Raw genomic sequence first — 20,422 nt, forward strand, 5'->3', positions numbered from 1 at the left:
GCGCCCCCCGCCGCAACACCGAACGAACAGATTGCCCCGATCCCAGTGAGACCCAGTTTCCACAGATTCAGCTTCTCACCATCATTCCTTTGAATCAGATCTTCAGCCCAATCATCTTTCTTGCTCGGCAAGTCACTGTCTTCCCCCTCCGTCTCGATCTTCATCGTATCATCGGAATCCAAGGGTTTGATATCGATCTGAGGCAGTGGACTAGAGACCCTTGCCGGGTCAATTTTCATGTCGACGAATTCGTTTTCCTTCATTCTCTTGAAGGATACTCGCGGAGACGGAACCGGATCGGCGAGTAGACCCGGACCCGGATCCGGTTCCAGAAACGCCGGATCAGGGCGCTGGAGAATCCTCACGGGGAGGACGACAGAGACATCGTCGGTAAGTTTCTTCTGATTCTTGTCGAGATCAGTGTCGTCGGTGCTGGAGAGGGGTTCCCATGAAATTGGTACTTGGAGAAGATGCAGTTTGGATCTGGGATTGGGTTCGGTCTGTCTGGGAGATGGGCAGATGAAGTAATCCGTGTGGAGGAGGTTTTTAGGGTTTGGATTAGGGTTCCTCGTGGTGTTTCTGATCATCATTCCACCTTCATCGTCATCATCATGATCAATACCGTTGAAGTTGCTCCTCGGGAGCAACTCCCACTCCCCGAGATCCATCTCTTCCATGACGTCCTTCTTCCTGGAGACTTTCTGATATATCCTGTCGAATTCCTGGAGTTTATTTATTAGGGTTTGGGGTTTTTTTAAATAGAGACGCACACTTTCGTAATATTTTAATATTTTTAACTCACATCTCCATCCTTTTTTTGTAAGTTTCGTTAGCAATAAAAAAGAATATTCAAATCAAGTTGATATTTATTTGCTGAATACATTGAATTGTTCAATGTGTAATTGTAACATATTCGTAGGCTTTGTCAAAGGAAATGGACCCAGAGCTTATCTACACAAACGGAACCGACAGAAGGAGAAGTGGTCCTTTTTGGGCCCAACCGCCAACCATGTTGGTTTTTTTTTTTTTGACAATCAAATGCCCTTTGATGTTCTTTAAATGCCATTAATTAGTAATTAGTAGCATAATTAAGTGACGCAGTCATGTTTTTGAGCTTTGGTGATCTCTTACCAAGTTGGAAGCTTTGTTCATCCATTTTATAATGTATAGTTGTAACAAACGGACCGACCAAAGATCAAACAGAAAAGTTGTCACATCATCATCATCAGGATCATGAGAACAAGAACCAGATTCATCTACGCATGCACCACCACCATCACCACTCGCACGTGACGACACCAAAAATGCAGAATCTTGGTTGACATTGAACAGCAAATCACACGTTTTGCACGTGCATGGCGTATACGCACTAACATACATACGCATACCCAGAATGAGAGAGGTCTTTAATAGTCCCAAGAGCACATACAAAAAAAAAAAAATCAACAAAGCTCGTACCTCTTCAACGTATACAAAAAACAAAAAGTTGCGTGGCAAAACCAAAAACACTAGAAAGAGGAAAAAAAAAAACAATATTCACAGACAGGAGCAAACGGTTCTTGCATTTACAAGCTTCCTCAATGCCAATTGACTCATACAGACAGGCATACAGAGAGAGAGAGAGAGAGAGAGAGAGATACTGAAAGTAACCCACCTGGCATTTTTTTATCTCCTTTTTTTTCTACATTGAAGCAAGTGATTAAGAGAGAATTCTTCAACCTTGAGAAGAGGAAGATTTTCCAAGAGAAACGGAAGCAAGAGAAGAAGCCCAAACCTGAGCCCTCTCATGGAAGTTTCTGGTTTTGGTGAGTCTAAGCCTCATCCATATCCTCCTCACATCGATCATGTGAAGGGCACGTCCAAACAGCTGACAAGTGTTGTCTCCCATCATTCCCAAGTTAAGCCGAGGGACGTGAGATGCCCATAACGCTTTCATGCGGAGCAGCACTCTGGGGGTGACCATGATTGCCAGCTTTAACAAGAGGAACAGCATTGCTAATACCAAGTACGGCTCTCTTGCCACAATCTCTCTCCTAGATGATCCACTACTACTTAACCATGCGATCATCCCACTGTCTGAATCTAAACTTGTTTGCTCCCCTTCTGCCACATATTGGATAGGGTGGAGTCCTGAAAAGGCCAACCAGAATAAAGGAAACAAAAAAAAAAAGAACAGTCACTTTTCCTGAGCTGCTGAAAAATTATCTGAAGAGAATCAATCAGATTCTTCAAGAGGTTCAACCGGTTGCGCCAAAGAATCCAATCAGGAGGGGGAAAAATCAAGCAAAAGTGACATTGGTGTTGCATGGATAACACTCACCTGTTGTTTTCTTGTAGAACTGAACCAATGAAGCAAGATCCTTTTTACCACGGTGTCGCACCTTCGATGTTTGCTTAACCATCAAGATTGAAGGCAAGCTATGGACACCATACCTAGAAAAGACACTGCAACAAAGCCAGATAATGAAGTATGTTAGGAAAAAAGCAGAACACATGGTGAGATCAAATACCATTTCAAGCAGCAGCCGCTGGCAAGAAAATGCATAGAAAATCTGATAGGTAAGAATAACATATAAGCAGCAGCAGCCACTGGTTATCTTTATCGATCATGCACATCGGACCAAAGAACCCGTTAATGAATTCAAGTATGAAAGCAGGCATATTGTCGACGCCTTTTTTCCACTACATTTGAACCCGAATTCCTTCCAGACACTGCTTATCAATAGACTAGCTCAAAATGCAGTAACATTCACGCAATGAACAGAACTATAGAAAATAGCTTCTTACGATGGTAGCGCTAGAGAATGCTCCAGAACCATATGCTGTATTTGGGGAAACATTGACGCCAGAGCATCAAATTTAGGTCGTATAGCACGTGAAAACGGGCACCAGGAAGCATAAAAGAGCACAGCTGTGTAACCATTTCCGTGTTTCGCGTCCATTATTCTGTCCAGGGTGTCTCCATCCACCTGAATCAACATTAATGCCGACGTGGATACTGCCTGTGTTAATAATGAAGCCCCCAGGTGTATATCTAAAACATATTTCTACTTCAGTAGTGACATACTATTGCAGTCTTGATATTTAGCAAGGAAGATTTAATATTACTTGCCACAAAGAAAAGGTACTTCAAAATTACAAGAAATTTAAATTCTGAGCCGTATATTTCTCTCATTCCATTGCAATCTAACCATTTCTTCTATAATATCGAGTAGTTGACTAAAGAGAAGCATATTTCCCCAGGTATCAACTATTCGTTTTGTAACTGTCTTCTCAACTAATACCACTCCCCTCCCTCACTGTTAACTAATAACCAGAAGATTCTAATAGCCATGGGGGCATAACATAAATCTCAACCGAAGGCAGTTAAAGACGGGAAAATGCACTCGAAGCTCAGCTATAAACATGTCCTTGGGTATGAGTTCACAGCGTGCATGTGTGCGTATGTAATTCATCTCAACAATATGCCCAGAAAGCGCTGAAGAGTCCAATCACATCAATTCACAATATGAAGACCAATTTCAAGAATTCAGACAGCAGTATAACGCTTCTTCCAGTTAAAAGCATATCAAAGTCCATAACCACAATCCTATCTGCGTCCAATGCTAATCGACAACCATAATGCCGAGTTCATTTCGCGCCACATCAGTTCCAGTGTCTAATAATAACTAATCAAGACAAACAACTGGGTTATATCCAATTTTAACAAAACCAAAGCCCAAATCCAAACTGAATACGCTAAACAGGAGCTGAATAACAAACCCTAGAACTGTCAATAGCCGAAATGAACAGAAATCAAGATACGTACCTCAAGAGGAGGATTTGGATACAGAGAACGAGGGCATTTCGCCTCGAGACCGCACCGAAACACCACGAATTCAGGTTGGCAAACGCCAAGTTCCGGCGAGGATGAAGCAAATCGGAGGGACGATACGGCGGCGGCGCAGAGGAGTAGAACCGAGACCCTGAAATCCATGGCGCTGGGGCTAGAGCAAGAGCGAGAAAGACCCGGAACCTAAATCTAGAAGCAAACAAGGAAAACCCCAAAATCAAAATCGGTGGACAACAACAGGGAAGAGGATCTATGAACGAAATTCCAGGGGAAAACGAAAAAAAATCGGAATCAAAACCAAGAGCGAAACAAGAAAGGATCAGAGAAAGACAACCCTACGTCTAACAAGGAAGAGGATAAGAGGAAGAACGACAACAGAAACCTAGAGCAAACTACCCAGAAATGATCGTAGAAGCAGGGCAAGATTGGGGAAATACCCAGATCCGAAAAATCAAAACTTTCTTTTGGGTATTTTTTTTTTGTAGAAACAACAAATGAGCCGAAAACGCCAAAACCAAGAATCAAATTACTGTTGTTGTGCGTCTCTGACTCTTTCTCCAACACTTTTCGACCCGCGATTGGTGGGCGAGTGATTTTATTCTGTGGTTTTTAAACCCTCTATTTAATTATGTTACAGTTCATATATAAAATATTGGACAAAAAACTTAGGCCCATTAAAACTGATATAATACGACCCAAACGTTAAATGGGCCTTATATTCCGGGTTTCATCCATCGCTTTCTGACAGGTGACAGGTTGGGAATCGACGACAATGGAGATTACAAAGAAGAAGGAAGAAGAGATGAGGAACGCCAAGGAATCGAGAAACTCGAACACAATTGGGTTGACTAGTTGCATCGCCGCTACTCGCAAACAGAGCGGTTGCGATTTTTAACGGATAGTGACGGTTGAGAAACTGATTGGTTAAACCCAGAGAAATATAACCGTAACAAAACTAGAAAAATCAAAACGCCACTTATTATCTATGTTTCGGTAGCGATTACGACATTTTAAGTTAAAAGACCAAAATACTCTTATTAAATTTTTTAAAAAAAATTAATTCTCCTATCTTCTTCTCTCACGCGTTGAACTTAGATATGTTGTATTTGAACATCTGTCGATTAGGACTTTCTTCTCCGCCTCAGATCGTCGAAGCTCATCGATACTCGTCGGTATTCGCTGGAGCTCGTCTCTAGGTGTCTCTATTTTGTTTTATATCTTTTTCTCTTTCGATTTACCGGGAGGAAAATGGATGACAACTCCGCTGCTCACCTTGTTCATCTCGTTTTCAACCTCAAAAAACTCGACATATGATTAATCTCTCTCTCTCTCGGTTTGGAGTCTGTTTGTTGTCAATAATCATGATTTATGGGTTGGGATTTGCTGCGATGGCAAATATGGCAAGTTTTCACCTTTGGCTTGGCTGTTCATATGTAAACATGAGTTCTTCCCAACTAGGTTGAAACACATTGATTTGGTCTCAAAATTTTAAAAAAATGATTATTTAGAAAACAAATATCAAATGATACATTACTTTTAAAATTATCAAATGTTTTTTCTTTTGGTTTAACGCATATTAATCTTTATTATTTACTTTTCAATGGAAGGTTCGTTTTTTTATTAAATAAAAATATTTTTGCCTATAATAATAATAATGATGTTGTTGTGAAACACTTAACAAAAATAGCAAACATAATATAAAAAGATATTGTATGATATAATTAATTTGAAACCAATAGTAAAAGAATGTCTATATTCAAAGGTTTAAAAATATATATATTTGAAAGTTTTTATATTTTCAAAAAAATATAAATTGATATATATTTATATATATTAGTGGCAGACCCAAGTTGCACGTGTCCCCAAGGCGGTTTAAAAAATGTCACTGTATAATTTATTTTTTCATGCCATTTCTTTTTTTATTGGGTATATATATACACATTATTATTTATCCATGCTATATATATATATATATGACAATATGGTTAAAAAGAATTAATTGGAATCAAAATAAATCTTCGTCATTTGATTCAATGAGACATATATATATATGTAGACACATACGTTTATATACATCGAAGAACAAAATCCAACATATTGGTACGAAACAAAACTAATTCACAATGAGGAGAAAAATATAAACAAAAATATAATCAAATAGAATTAGTAGATTTGAAATAATAAATTAAAAATCTATAGAAATTTATTAACATTTAAGTAAATTAGAAAGTTAAAATAAGATCATAATTAATGATTAAAAATAAGAAAAATCTAAAAAAAACACTAAAATTTTCAATTTTGACTATTTTTTGTTAAATAAAATTAAACTTTTTAATTTTGACAAAACAAACACTCTACTTTTCTACGATTGTCAAAATAAACAAAATGAATGACGTAGCATAAACAGATATAAACACATCAGATTATTTTATTTAGTTTTTTTTAAATCGAAAAAAGTTTATATATTTTTTTAGATTATTAAAAAAGTTCCGGATTTTTTTATAGTTATAAAAATTTAATATTTTTTAGATTCATTTAAAAAGTTTATTGTTTATTCAATAAAAAATAAATTTCGTTTTTTGGGTCACGATTGAAAAGTTACCATGTTTTTGTTGGGATTTTACCTTACGAAACAACAATCCTTTTAATTTCTAACGAATAAAGATAAAATAAAACATCTTTTTTTTTTGTTTTAATCAACGAGGAAGGCTCCCAGGAGATTCCTCCGCCCTTAAAAACGAGCTTACCTTATCTCTCTTCTCAGCGTCATTCACCTCTCACCTCTTCTTCTTCTTCTTCGTTATCTTCTTTACCATATTTTTTTTTCTTCCAAATGAATCCGTTGATTGATTCCGTTGCATATTTTGCTACTCTGTGATTGCGTTAGCTAAGAAGGAACTCCCTCTTCCACATGGGGAAGCCTTTCTCCTCTCACTCAGTTGCTCTTGATGAACTTTCGGTCTTTGATCGACAAGACAACCTAAGCCAGATCAGATTAGGGTTTGTCAGATCGAGAGACGAAACAACATGTGTGAGGGATGAAAGGTTTCCGAATGAGGCGGAGGGACTTTTTTCTTGGAGATTGCAGCCACAAGGAAGCAATATATGTGTAAATATCGTTTCTTTTTGTTGATGGATTAATAATGTAAAGTAAGCCTTTTTGTTGTATAATCTTGATTCCGCTTTCTGGGTTTGGCCACAAGTTTTGAATCTTTGAATGCACGTGTTCTTGGGTCATCGAGTAACATCAATTGTTCAGGATCTTAGATCTTATTCAAGAAGCTTTGGTTTTACCATCCGAGGAGAGATTTTCCCAGTCCTATATTTTCTCGGGAAAAAAAAACAGAATCTGGAAAACTGGTATTGTTGAGTCGAGATCTGAGATGGGCGAATGCTTTTTCATTGCAGGGGATTTGCTGGTCAACCCATCATGTGATCAAATCCGGACGCTTCACCGGCCTTTCTCGGCAAATCTTGGACAGAAGGCTCCTTCAAGAACCGATATTTCAGCTGATAAGCAAGAACTCGTGCTTCGGTCGGCGTCAGCGATAGAGAGTTCATTTGTTTTGGTTTTTATCCGAGTCTGGGCAAATGAAATTCAGGACCACGTTCGAATACGGTCTGTATGTGTAGCGAATCATTTTGATCTTTGATAGTGTTGATATGTGATGGAAGTCTCTGCATACATACATATCATATCCACATGTCCATGACGTTTCCTTCTCCATACAGAAATTTCCAAGCTTTCTTTCACGTTCTTGGACCTCCTCGTCATAAACAACGACAAAGACTTGTTTCTTGTTCTTGTTCTGTTTCTTACAAGTTCAGGTCCCCATACATACATATATACACGTATATGTGTATTCGATTTCGCAATCAGAAAACAGTTTCCGATATGTTTTTATTCAAATTCAAGAACATGACAAACCTCAAGTGAATCATAATAACACCATGAATAACCGCGATTCATGGATCTTAATTGAATTAACATATCTGATTTGGATCTACTGTTTCCATCTGTCATTATTTGCTGTCGATTTTTTTTAAAAAAAAAGATTATTGAAGTTAGACCTCATGAATAAACGAGTGGAGATTATATATCTCGTGTAATTGTTATTATTAACCTAGGAGAGCAATTATTGTTTAAATTAACCGGTATTTATTTAGAATCGGTTTAGTGTTTTGGTTAATGACCAAAACCAAGCACCGAAAAAAAAAAACTAACAACAAATTCTGAGATACTAAGATCTCTATGGTTTTGAGTTCATACAAACAAGACTTTCTTTGTCAACAAAGCAACCTCGTTTTAATTAATTAATTAATTAATCAAAATTAAAATTAAGAGAACATCGATAATCCAACGTGCAACTCCCTCCTGCTTCGATTTTTCATTCACTCACCCTCTCTCGCCCGCTCGCTTCCGTCGATCTGATTCGACGAATTTGTTTCACTTTTACATGGGCCTTGTTTGTTTCCCCGGAAACTCGTCCGAGAAAATGCGAGAAAGCTCGAATCTGTGAGATACAACCTACCTGAAACCTCGCGCTGGATCCCGAGCATGCTTCGTTTCTCGTGAATTTCGCGCATGTTGCGGCGGTTCTTCTCCGTTTGACCCTTGATCTCGTCCTCGGTCCTTCGCCTCAGGTAATTGCTAAACATCAGTTCTCGATTTCCTCCCAAATATTGGTTGTCCCGTTTTCCGTTTGGAAAATCATAGCCGCTTGGTTTGATATTTTTAGATTCGTTCTATTGCTTTAGGGTTATAATTTGAGAGAGGAGTTGGATTTCGTGGGCTGATAGAAGATGCTGTTCAAATCTAGAATAAAATGGATTGCGCTCCTTGTGCTGATCTTGTCAGTTGGATCTCTGGTTATTCATCTTTCCATAACCAAGTCTTCAGGTGTACAGTTAGTGAGAGGATTTGAGCAGGAAATAGGGATACAGGTAAAATAATTGATGGATTCCTGGACGTCTCTGTGAATCAGAGTATCTGTATTGATGTATTGTTGATGTAAGAACCTCTCAATTTGCAGGGTTTTAGGAATAAGCACCTATGGCGGTCTGTGAAATCGTTAGAAACCTTGCAGCCATACGCCAACTCGAGAAATAGCTATGCTGGTATTGTATTTAAGCTCCTTCGCATGCACTAAGTGCATGCAAGTGTGTTCATAGATAATCCAGTTCAAATTTTTCGCAGTTTTTTTCATATGAAGCAGTCGCCTCAGTTTTGTCATCTTGGTCACCTACTTGTATATGAGATCATAGGTTTCAGGGTCATCTTTTACTTTGATTACTGCGAATGCAATTCGTTTTTCCACTAAGTGTTGCATAACCCTTAATCCTAAACCATCTTGTCATCTCTAGTCTGCAGCTGTTTTTTTATATGAAGCTGAATCTCAGACAAAAAATGACTGTACCTGGTCTTGTTCTAGATGATGTTTTTCTTGTTTGTGTTTAGTAGTTCGAATCTGAAATTTCTCGGTTCCTAAGAACCTTTGTGCTATGACGCTCTCATGATTTCTCAAATTTACACGACTCTTTCTCGACCTTGTCTCTTTGTAGCCCCAAGTTCAGTGAACAATGGTTTCATCTACGCAAAGATTTTTGGTGGATTTGACAAGATTAGATCTTCTGTATGTATCTTCTGACTTGAAAACAATAAGATCTCTATCGATTTTCTAGCTTGTGTGTTATCATTTCTGTAAATTTTCTAGATACATGATATTGTCTTGATAACGTTTCTGTAAATTTTCTAGATATGTGATCTTGTCACCATATCCAGGCTTCTAAATGCTACCCTTGTCATTCCGGAGCTCCAAGAAAGTCTTCGCTCAAAAGGCATCAGGTATGCCTTTCTCTTTGTTCTTTTATTTAGCTTCTTTCTCAACCACTGGTCTTAGATCTTTCCATTCTCTAATTTGTTTTTAATGGGTCACACAGCTACAAGTTCAAGAGCTTCTCCTACCTTTATGATGAAGACCAGTTTATAGCCTTTCTAAAAAATGACATTATGGTTGTGAAGTCTCTGCCTGAGAGCTTGAAGGGTGCAAGAAAAAGGAATGAGTTCCCTATTTTTAAGCCCAAAACCTCTGCCTCACCAAATTTCTATCTCAAGGATGTATTGCCAAAGTTAAAGAAAGACAAGGTTATTGGATTGATCGTCTCTAATGGGGGTTGCTTGCAGGTACTTACCAAACTTTCTTTTTGTTACTTTAGCTGTGATATCTGGCTTCCCTCACTTCTTTTTTCCAGTTAACCTAAGGTTCTATATCTGGAATACTTGTATCTTCTGTCTGTTTATTTGGAGAACATTGATTGGGTGTCTTTTCTGCTGCAAAATACCCTACTGAATTGTATCTAGTTGTGGCCATGTTATGTTTCAATTGAGAAGAAATGATAACATCAGTTGATCATTATGCTTTCTCTTCAAGCAAATCGTCTTTGTTTTCAGTCAACTTTGCCAGCGTCGATGTCCGAACTCCAAAGACTCCGTTGTAGGGTTGCCTTCCACGCCCTTCAGTTCCGTTCAGAAATCCAGTTGCTGGTCAAGAAGATGGTCGAGAGGTACTTGCAGTAGTTTGGACTACAGAATTTTAACTGCAGAAAAGTGAGATAAAACTTCGGAAATATTTTGTTTTTGGGATCGGTCTTAAAAGAGAAAAGGACATTGAGAATGCAAACATTTTAAGCTTTTTTGTTCCAAAACAAAATCAAATGGACAACTAGCTGGCTGAGAAATGTAATTAACAAATGCAAGGGGTGGCCGTCTATAAACTTTAGCTTGGGATATATCCATGACACATATACTTCAAGTTGAGATATATCCTTTTCTTTTTAGGTTACGAGGTTGGGGGCAACCTTTTCTAGCTTATCACCCTGGCTTAGTGAGGGACACATTGGCTTATCAGGGTTGTGCTGAGCTTTTCCAGGTAGCATTTTTAGCCTTTTCTCCAGCTGTTCTCTTTGCTAGAACAGGGTGTTCACTCCGACATTAATTTGTGCTCTCTTTCTTCTCCCCTCTTGGTGTTTTATTCATGTGGTAATCTACTTTTGGAACAGCCGTATGTTTTTCTGACTCTAGTCTTCTTACTTCTCAAAGGATATTCACACTGAACTCATTCAGTATCGGCGGGCTCAGTTGATCAAGCAGAGAATTATTTCTGATGACCTTAGTGTAGACTCACACTTGCGCAGGGACCAGGGAAAATGTCCTCTAATGCCTGAAGAGGTAACATCAGCAGTTACTCTCATTTTGTGCTAAACAAAATGCTTATAGGAACAGTTCCATGCCCCTCTTAATTGCCCTTTATTACTTCCTGAGAAGTCTTTCTGATAAGTTTCAATGGGCTCTGCAAAACATGATGCATTGTATGCAGTTGCTTTTGCATTCTGTCTGAGGCCCGTAATTGTCACTGGATGCATATGCGAGTCAAAAGTTCCTAAGCTTGTTTGTTGTTCCCATGTAGATGTAGGTGATGCTTTTGCAGTTAAAGTCTGCTAGACCATTTTCCAGCCCCTAGTATGCTTTGTGATGACAATATTATGCCTCAGACTTTGAATTGATTTTACTGTTGCAGCGAAATAGTATTAGCTTTACTTTTTTCATATGATGTTAGAGTTGGTCCCGATATTTTGCAGGTTGGAATTCTTCTGAGAGCACTGGGTTATTCCCCAAAAACAATTATTTACGTTGCTGGATCTGAGACTTTTGGTGGCCAACGAGTTTTGACCCCTTTACGTGCCATGTTCCCGAATTTAGTGGATCGAACTTCCTTGTGCAGCGAGGACGAGTTATCCCAGTTGGTGGGTCCTGAAACGCATCTTCCGCAGAATACCTTTGAAATGTCTCCACGGAAAACGGATGAGCAACTCAAGGAGGAGTGGAACAAGGCAGGTCCCCGACCTCGGCCTCTCCCTCCCCCTCCAGATAGACCTATCTACCTGCATGAAAAAGAAGGATGGTATGGTTGGGTTACTGAGAATGACACAGAACCAAGCCCGTCGCCCATGGATCTTAGGAATCAAGCACACAGGTTGCTGTGGGATGCACTTGATTATTTTGTCTCAGTAGAGGCTGATGCATTCTTCCCTGGTTATAACAACGATGGTAGTGGGTGGCCGGATTTTTCAAGCTTGGTAATGGGGCACAGACTCTACGAGAGGCCCTCTTCACGGACGTATCGACCAGACAGGTGAGCAGGCAGTGATTACTAGTTGTAGTTTCCTGCCCATATCATTTTTCATGCATAAAGGATTTTCTAGTTCGATTGCCATGTCACGTTAACCTATGTTCCTGTCTGGCTTTACACTGTTACTGCATGCGTGTTCTTATTCAGTATGTGCAATGTAGCCCCCTTGTATATCTTTCAGTTAATTAGTACTACTTCTGGAACATAGATCTTGTCTTTTCATGAGGTTTGCCTGGAACTTTGCTTTTGCAAATCGTCTTAGTCACCCTTTCCTGATTTTTCTCAAACAGGAAAGTTATTCAAGAACTCCTCAACATCACACGGGAGAACATGTACCACCCCAGACGAAACTGGACGCTTCTTGTGAAGAAACATCTAAACTCAAGTTTAGCTGAAGGTGGGTTTATCAGGCAGTCGATGTTGTCAAAAACCAGGTTGTTTCTTTCGCACCCACTTCCCGAGTGCTCATGCAGAACATCGCCTGTCGAAGCTTCCAGGCTAGTACGGGATGATGATGATGATGGCAGATATCTCTATGGAGGGGAAGATGAATGCCCAAAATGGATAAAATCTGCTGGAGGGGAAAAGAGCAAGTCTGATAATGACGATGAAACCCCCGATTACGAAAATGATCTCCTGTCTGAGCAGTCGGAAACCGACGAAGACTACCTGAAAAGTAAGGTGGAATTAGCCTTCGACCAGGACGACGAATGGGATCCTAACGACTGAACCCTCAAATTCCCCGCTGTACTTTTTTGGAGACGGAGTTCGACTTCTGTAAGATTCTGTCGAAGAAGCAAAGGAGAAGGTGTTCTTTCGTAGTTGCCGGCTTTTAACCCTTTGTGACAGAATGAACTTCAAATGAAAGCGAGTTTAAAGATATCAACGACGGGGACAAACTGATGCAGCCTCTCCCTTGAAACAGATGCTTTGTAAATCTGCATCGAATTCAGATTTTTTTTTTGTCTTGGGGTTGTTTTTTTATATATACATATATTAAATTGTTTTGAGGGAAACAACACTTTGTTTTTCAGAAAAGAAGAAGAATACATCACGTTTCATTACATATACATGTATATATATATATATTATGGAGTATACAGTAGCATATTCAGGAACGAGGCAGAGAAACCTCAGGCACCATTTCTGTGAGTCCATGGCTTGAGAACTGAGACAAGTGTGATGGCAACGACGATAAGTAGGATGATGATGGCAATGCACATCCATTTCCTCGAGCTTCTCTGCTTCTGTTTTGCTTTCGTTAATGCATTGTTACCATACTGGACATGATCCACTGCACTTGACACCTGTAATGGGAAAAAAAAACTCGAACCAGAGGTTTTTTTTTTCATGACTGAGGTAAATGTAAAAAGATTATTACCATATTCTCAATGTTGTCGAGCATCTCTCCTTGTGCATCCACCAACACAGCCATGTCCAGAAACACCTGTTCGTAAAAAACATCGATCGTGTTATTGAATGAATAATAATCTTCGTCGAATCCGAAAGTTACCTGCTGTAAATCAAGAAGCTTCCTCTCTAACTCTCTGACAGCGTCGTGCCGTTCTTGAATCTCAGCCAATGTATCCATTATCTGCATTCACCAGTCACAGCACAACAGTTTGATCAAGACATTTGTCTTATCATATGAAAAGATAACGGTTATATAGCGGGGGGAAAGGAATTCGACCGACCTGCCCTCGACCTTGTTCTCGTACTGCCCTCTGGAAGATCTGCTCGCTGTCTCCCGTCTCAATCAATCTATCAATTGTCTGAACACCAAGGATACATGACATACCCATTTACATTTCCTGAGTAAAATCTAAATACAAACTCTGTTTTGATAATCGCTCTCACCTCTTCATCAGCTCGTTGGCCCGTCACTAAGCATTCAAGAATCAAAAAAAAAAAAGAACGGAGTTTGTCAGCAAACCAAACGATCTGTATAACAGTTCACAGAACAGAAGATCATTATGGAACAGCTGAACATAATGGAGATCCTTTCCAAACCTGTAAACACTCGGCGTTCTACAACTTCCCGGTATTCTTGCTGGATGTTCTGTCTTAGCATCTGCAGAGAAAGGAACAAGAAAACAATTGAAACTACACATGGATCGATCTAGTCAGATCTCAGACAGATTTTTTTTTTTTTCTGAAACCACCTGAAATTCAGCTATCTTGTCCTTGAACTTTTTCTTCACAGCACTGCCATCAGAAAAGTTTGTGTGAAACAGAGCTAAACCGCATTGTTAACCAAAAAAGATCACTGGGGATCGGAATCAATCGCAAAGAACTTATTCAGAAACTTTCTGAGTCTCTCATGGTGACAAGAGAGATGTAAATTTGAGATAAAAGAACCGACTTTTTGAATAGTGTCGAGTATTAAAAGGCAAAACTCACATAGTTGTGGCTGTTCTTGTTCTGTCTACACCCGTTCCTTTCCCGCAACCAGGTTTTCCCCGATTCTCCATATTCTGCAGGAACGTTAGGGGCATGAACAAGATGAACTCAAACCCAGATGCAAGAACGACAAAATGAAAACGATATCATCAGCAAAAAAAAGCAAATTGATTCATTCCTAAAGCATATAACCTCTCGGTCCAGTTCTTCTATCTTTGCTTTTATGGTACGAGAGATTTTCCCCACTTCGTCCACATCTCTCTCCATCCTTTGCTTGATTGCTGCAGAAAGCAGCACAATCAAAGAACATATCATTCCAGATGACATGCAAGCAAAATCATGTATCCTTTGCTTGTTTGATCGCGCCAGATCCATTCATCTATATATCTCATCCTGTTTATCTTTTATATAACACATGGATCAACAAGAGTTTTCATCGCAAGCATGGAACAGATCCTGCATTCACTGGCAGTCCCTTTTCACTAACTGGGTTTGATACGTATGTATATAAACGTTTCGATCGTATAGCTCTGTTACAATCTCTGAGGCTCGATTACCTTTCATGGCAGGCGCCTTGGTGATGGCTTTCGTCTCCTCATGGGCTTCCTGCATTCAAGATTCCCAGATTCACAGTTCAACAGCTAGTATATCGTGTATAGCTTGTTACTAACGTTCTGATTTCAGGTGAAAATAAGCAAACCGAGACCTGATAAATGCATTTATACTCATACCCAAGTACACTCATCTCACTCGATGGGATTTACTTCTTCGACCCTTATCGTTTTTCTCATCGTTTCATCTTTCACACAATGGATAGATAGGGAGCAGGAGCAATACCTGAAGCCTTCTGAGGTGGGAATCCAGCTTCTCGTATTGTTTATCGATTTCTTGAACCTAAATGTGAGCAAGAACATGAAACAAGGGTATGAAGAAATGTCTGAATATTGTGAATACGCAGATTGATTTCTTCTAGACTAATACATGAACATACACACACACACACACACATGAACATAAGTTGGTATGGAGAAGGACCTTCTTGAAGAAACTGCTCAACCCAAGTTCTCCAGAGTTATGAGGGCCATGCCCCGACTCGATATCGCTTCTTGTAGATCTGTTCCTGGGGAACTCGAGCGAACCCTGAACAGACATTTTGGTTAGCTTTTGATCAAACAGATCGATTCTTCGAACAAAATCATGCAACAAAACACTGAATCATGGATTATGATCCATCGAGGTTGCATTATCAGATGCAGAATCATGTTTACCTTCTGGTTATGAATTCCCCGGGGGGGCCTAATTAGCCTCTTGAGATAAATTTGTTCATTCTTTGAATAAGATCTAAATTTCTGGTCATCGCAGGTTGTACCGAATCAAAAAGGAATTAGAAAGTTATGACTATATCCTGAAATTCCAAACTATTTCCAGCTGAAAGAAAAATTCTTCTGGATTACCTTGTGTCCCAAGCAATTAAAAACCCGTGATTCCGATTCTCTAATTTTCTAACGAATTCCATGAAAGGGGGAAAATTGGGAACAATCTGAAGAATCGCTCGCATTGTTTTAGATTCTATCACGAGATAATTCCACCTACGGTGATCTAAGAGCAGAAGAAATGGTCGGAATCTTCAGAATCTTGACGAAAGAAGAAGAAACAGAGAAATATAAACAAAAAGGGACGAACCTTGAGAAGGTCGTTCATTTTCGGAGAACTGAAGAACCTAAAATCAGGAGAAGAACTTTAAACGAATGTATAATCAACCAAATCCCAGAGCTCCGCAACAATTTTTTGTATATATGATATGATTTTTTTCGGAAGAAATAACTGAATTTCTTTGAAAAAGATTTTTTTTTTCTGGCAACAACGAGGTGGGCTTGTTCTCGTTGTATGTAGGAACCTGGTTCTGTAATTAACAAAAAACCAGATCCAAGTTTTCTGTTTTCTTTTCTGGGGAAAGAAATAGAGCCCCAGGGAGGAGACAGAGCCTGGTTTCCGTACACGACAGAGTACGGGAATCAGATTTTTTCCGGACACGTACGGTCCAGATCAACGGTCGTGATTCTTCGGAACTTCTTCCGTTTCCATATCAATAGTCTACGTATTTAAATGCGGATTTTGCATTATTTCACCACAAAACATAAAGTGTAATGCTTGGAAGAAAAAGAGAGAACATATACCATGCTCATAACTCTAATGGCAATATATCATACGTACGAATCCATGGTAAATTTCACTGAAAACCCAGTAAGTAACTGGTTTTATTACTGCTTTCATGCTTTACACCGAAATCGAAGAAACAAAAGTTGCACCTACATACATATATATATATATATATATATGCATTCTCTCATGAGTGTTCTGTTCTCACATGATGAATTACCTTCTATTTCACCATACACCCTTTCCAATTACAAACACGGTTCACTAGATTTTGTCCTGAGAGACATCTCCACTTGGATATCATCATCAAGAACATGTTTACACAATTTTCAGAACCGAGTTAGAGGTCTGAATCCATGAATCCAGCGTCTTGATTGCTCTTCCAGATGATTGTACTTCACGCGCCAATGCCACTCCTTCAGCAAGAGTCTTAACTCGGTTGCAAACCATAAGAGACGCAGCCGCGTTCAGGATCTGACCACGACAAATCCGGGAAACCAATTTGAGTATGTAATGCAAGAACCAAAATGTATGGGATATATTCCCACGAAGTTAGAATGTCTATCAATTATCTGAAATTTTTCGGGGAAGAACACTTCTAATGGAAACGTACCAACGCATCTGCTATTGCCCCCTTCCCCCCAGACAGAACCCGTCTCAGTACATCGGCATTATATTCAGGACCTCCACCACGCAAATCTTCCAGGGTGCAACGAGGAATGCCAAAGTCCACTGTCACATAAATCGAAAGGGAATAAGCTTAACCACGCTGCTCATAGGAATTTACTCTCACAGTATTGGTTTCACAGGACTAGAAAAAAGATAGGGCCAAAGAGAGAATAGAGAGATCTTACATGGGTCAAATGAGAATTGCTCAATCTTTTCGGGGGTGACATCATAAACTAGTCCCCCTCCTGTTTCCAGAGCTGAGTCACAGTTAGCACCGGAAAAACAAGGATGATATCAGAGTTTGTATAATTTTGGAAGAAAGAAATTCTTACCAAGCGGACTCATTTCATCTAGCCCATCCGAGTGAACAACCAAACATCTTTTCTTGCCAAATCGTTGCAGTGCCTTTGCCATCTTAAGAACCTATGTGCAGAACAAAGAAACTAACTTAAAAATAATTTCAATGGAAGTGAATCAATTCTGAACTAGGAGTGCAAGGTACCTACAAGATTTTCATGGAATACACCGACAACAGCATAAGAGGCACGAGCAGGATTCAACATAGGACCCAATATATTGAAAACAGTTTTTATTTTCAGCTTTTTCCGGACAGGACCGACGATCTTCATTGCTGGATGATATTTTGGACCCATCATAAAACCGATCCCCACTTCTTCAACACATCTTTTAACTCCCTGAAATCAAGAGTATAGATCAGTTTAACCAAATTACATACTTTAGTTTGACTATCCACGAAAAAACCCTTTCAGCAAAAGAAATCAACTGTCAACCAACAGATATGACAAAAAAGATTAACACACCATGCATCTACTACAAAGAACACTATTTTAGAATCTAAAGTACACACACCTCTGGGTCTAAGTCGATAACCACTCCAAGTGCCTCTAGTACATCGGCACTTCCACACGCAGAAGAACTTGAACGATTACCTTGCTGCAAAAAAAAATATCAATTACACTTACGAGATTATTACCGTTGATGTAAATTTTGCATAAAGGCTAAAAGCTTTAATCTTTTGACTGAATGCTTTAACCAATCAAGGGTATACCTTTGCTACTTTGGCACCACATGCTGCCGCAAGTATTGATGCCCCGGTGGATATGTTAACTGTGTCAGCTCCATCACCACCTGTGCCAACGATGTCAACAACATCATCTAGTCCTTCCACTTTTATGGCATGCTTGAACATTGCCCTCGCCAACCCTACAACCTATCAAGACCAAGTTTCATTACTAAATTACATGTCTACATAGAAAATGCAATGACATTGAATAATATGGAAGTTCTTTATGCAGAGTTCTCACAGGGTATATACTTACTTCTTCAAATGTCTCTCCTTTGGCTCTCAGCAAAACTAGAAATGCACTAATCAGCGCCTCGTTTGCATCATTCAGCAAAAATTCAAGAGAAGCTTCAGCCTCAGATTCCGAAAGATCCACCCGATCAATCAAGGACTCTATCAACTTCAAAAGCAAAAGCAGAGCAAACCAATTATGAGAAATAAGAACGTCATCTCAGTCTCTCCTGAGCCATGAGAAAAAGAGCATTTTAATCTTCCCAGAGGAAAATAAAATTGAAGTGCCAATATTGACCATAAACATTATGAAAGAATACTCTTTCAGAGGAATTCGCTGAAGACTTATCAGAAATTAGATTCTTTTAAGACCCACAAGGAATTTAAAGTTTCAAACTTCTCTAAAATCAAGAATAAGTAGAAGACAAAATCTGCAGAAGATACAAAAAACTGAACTGGGTTTTTCCTTTATACAAAAATCTGAATGATCAATCAACAATAAGCGACGGATTCAATCCAACTCAATGAAACCCATTGAGATACAAATTATCAAAATCTCATCAGTACACTAAACCCCGAAAACAATCACGAATTTCATCAGAGGAAGAGAAAAGAAAAACCTGATTAAACGATTTGATTGATGAACTGTCATTTCCACAAACAGTTGGCAGAGCCCTGATTGCTTTACAACTTCCGTTACCACTGCCAAAATCCAGATTGTTAACAGCTTAATTCAAGGAAAACTGGGGGAAAAAAATGAGAGAAACATCAAAAAGTCTAAAAAAACATTTGATCAGAGAATGAGTAGTACCGGTAACCGTTAAACGGGAAGAGAGATTGAGATGCGCCGGAAATTCTGAACAGAGCTCTGTGAGATGAGAGAGGAGGGCGAGAAACCGCCAAATTGATCCTGACGCCACTCATGTCGCTTCTTCCAAAACCAGAGCCGTTTCCTCCTGCATTTGACAAAGATGCAATCTTGACGCCGGAAACAATGGAGACCGCCATTGCCGCAGGAAGCCGACCGCGAGTAGGAGATAGAGAAAGGTGGACAATAGAGAGATCTATTTCAGAAAAAAAAATGTTCAATATACAAGTTTGGGAGAAAACGTAGCAAAAAGTTTAATATATTAGTTTCGAAAACCCGGATTATTTTTCCAATAAAACAGAAGTATTTCTCTAATTGGTTGTTTTATTTTTTATAATTATGAGATATTAAATTGTGAATAAAAATAAACGTGTATTAAAACGTTATTGAAAAATGTAGCAATAGGAGGAGCATCGATCATTTACAAATATTAAAAAATATATCCAAATATTCGAAACTAATATCTTAAATTGAATGAAGAACAAATATAGTAGTACAAAAAACTAGAAAAATATATATTATAGATATCATGCGAATATTATACGGATAAAATGTTTCAATTAAGGTAATAAAAAAAATTGTTTGCTATATTGAAAACTTTTCAAATCAGGAACAAGTTTATTGACTATGAATGGAATGTTGAAAAGGAATTTTACGGTTGAACCTATCAACATACTTGCCACATGTTTCTCACGTGCCTCCGAGGTAGTTAGGTCTACTGCTCAACACAGTTCACGGCCCAACTACGGCCCATTCAATTTCAAACCTAATACAGGCCCATGGACCTCTAAACTAAGCCCATATTTGTTCGTCGGTAGAAGACGATTTTTTGAGATAAAGAAGAAACAGAAGACAGAAGACAATTGTAGAAGACAACGAATCTAAGAGCATAGAAGCGACATGCTAAGAAAAAGACATCTCCTTCCGTCGCCTTCTTTTTTTTTTCTTTTTCGGTGATAAAGTCTCGCCATTTGTCGTTCCTCTTCCGA

At 39.0% G+C, this 20,422-nt stretch overlaps 5 protein-coding genes and 1 long non-coding RNA gene across 13 annotated transcripts in view; 2 read left to right on the top strand and 4 right to left on the bottom strand.

Moving 5' to 3' along the window:
• Window positions 1–805, bottom strand: part of LOC104820776 — a 1,690-nt gene extending 885 nt beyond the window's left edge. Inside the window, exon 1 of one of the 2 annotated variants that reach the window (XM_010551374.2) lies at window positions 8–802. In XM_010551374.2, the coding sequence (XP_010549676.1) occupies window positions 8–677 (670 nt within the window). In that variant the 5' untranslated portion in view covers window positions 678–802. Of the gene's footprint in view, window positions 1–7 lie in introns of both variants that reach the window. The other variant, XM_010551375.2, reaches the window with a different exon arrangement.
• Window positions 806–1,428: 623 nt separating this feature from the next.
• LOC104820777 (5'-adenylylsulfate reductase-like 7) lies at window positions 1,429–4,432 on the bottom strand. Of its 4 annotated transcripts, none has more exons than XM_010551379.1 (5): window positions 4,363–4,432; window positions 3,809–4,021; window positions 2,788–2,969; window positions 2,321–2,445; window positions 1,429–2,130 (listed from the first exon to the last, which is right to left on the bottom strand). In XM_010551379.1, exons 2-5 carry the CDS (start codon window positions 3,974–3,976, stop codon window positions 1,715–1,717), a joined length of 891 nt encoding a protein of 296 aa, XP_010549681.1. In that variant the 5' UTR covers window positions 3,977–4,021; window positions 4,363–4,432; the 3' UTR covers window positions 1,429–1,714. The 4 variants fall into 4 exon arrangements, with proteins under 4 accessions (XP_010549681.1, XP_010549680.1, XP_010549679.1 ...); XM_010551378.2 differs by lacking the exon at window positions 4,363–4,432 and adding an exon at window positions 4,215–4,355; XM_010551377.2 differs by lacking the exon at window positions 4,363–4,432 and adding an exon at window positions 4,172–4,355.
• Window positions 4,433–6,584: 2,152 nt separating this feature from the next.
• LOC104820778 lies at window positions 6,585–7,589 on the top strand. 2 transcript variants are annotated; one of them, XR_772969.1, is made up of 2 exons: window positions 6,585–6,982; window positions 7,241–7,589. It is a non-coding gene; the product is annotated as an uncharacterized LOC104820778 (long non-coding RNA). The 2 variants fall into 2 exon arrangements; XR_772970.1 differs by having other exon boundaries at window positions 6,587–6,941.
• Window positions 7,590–8,200: 611 nt separating this feature from the next.
• LOC104820779 (uncharacterized protein At1g04910) lies at window positions 8,201–13,085 on the top strand. 3 transcript variants are annotated; one of them, XM_010551381.2, is made up of 11 exons: window positions 8,201–8,476; window positions 8,591–8,776; window positions 8,866–8,950; window positions 9,395–9,465; window positions 9,589–9,677; window positions 9,773–10,016; window positions 10,284–10,396; window positions 10,671–10,761; window positions 10,932–11,060; window positions 11,471–12,024; window positions 12,312–13,085. In XM_010551381.2, the coding sequence occupies exons 2-11, from the start codon at window positions 8,636–8,638 to the stop codon at window positions 12,748–12,750; spliced, it is 1,956 nt and encodes a 651-aa protein (XP_010549683.1). In that variant the 5' UTR covers window positions 8,201–8,476; window positions 8,591–8,635; the 3' UTR covers window positions 12,751–13,085. The 3 variants fall into 3 exon arrangements, with proteins under 3 accessions (XP_010549683.1, XP_010549684.1, XP_010549685.1); XM_010551382.2 differs by lacking the exon at window positions 8,591–8,776 and having other exon boundaries at window positions 8,202–8,476; window positions 9,615–9,677; XM_010551383.2 differs by lacking the exons at window positions 8,591–8,776; window positions 9,395–9,465 and having other exon boundaries at window positions 8,202–8,476.
• A 45-nt stretch (window positions 13,086–13,130) lies between these two features.
• LOC104820781 (putative syntaxin-131) lies at window positions 13,131–16,329 on the bottom strand. The gene is made up of 13 exons (XM_010551384.2): window positions 16,105–16,329; window positions 15,457–15,561; window positions 15,259–15,315; window positions 14,979–15,027; window positions 14,614–14,702; window positions 14,422–14,495; window positions 14,184–14,226; window positions 14,032–14,092; window positions 13,879–13,904; window positions 13,716–13,793; window positions 13,535–13,615; window positions 13,403–13,468; window positions 13,131–13,328 (listed from the first exon to the last, which is right to left on the bottom strand). Exons 1-13 carry the CDS (start codon window positions 16,120–16,122, stop codon window positions 13,155–13,157), a joined length of 921 nt encoding a protein of 306 aa, XP_010549686.1. The 5' UTR covers window positions 16,123–16,329; the 3' UTR covers window positions 13,131–13,154.
• Window positions 16,330–16,655: 326 nt separating this feature from the next.
• On the bottom strand, window positions 16,656–19,741 carry LOC104820782 (anthranilate phosphoribosyltransferase, chloroplastic). The gene is made up of 10 exons (XM_010551385.2): window positions 19,377–19,741; window positions 19,186–19,267; window positions 18,591–18,734; window positions 18,320–18,481; window positions 18,121–18,204; window positions 17,757–17,945; window positions 17,583–17,673; window positions 17,436–17,495; window positions 17,195–17,313; window positions 16,656–17,055 (listed from the first exon to the last, which is right to left on the bottom strand). The coding sequence occupies exons 1-10, from the start codon at window positions 19,571–19,573 to the stop codon at window positions 16,900–16,902; spliced, it is 1,284 nt and encodes a 427-aa protein (XP_010549687.1). The 5' UTR covers window positions 19,574–19,741; the 3' UTR covers window positions 16,656–16,899.
• Between the last annotated feature and the right edge of the window lie 681 nt (window positions 19,742–20,422).

This window comes from Tarenaya hassleriana, unplaced genomic scaffold (assembly GCF_000463585.1).
Source record: "Tarenaya hassleriana unplaced genomic scaffold, ASM46358v1 Cleome32, whole genome shotgun sequence".
Classification (NCBI taxonomy): Eukaryota; Viridiplantae; Streptophyta; class Magnoliopsida; order Brassicales; family Cleomaceae; genus Tarenaya; species Tarenaya hassleriana.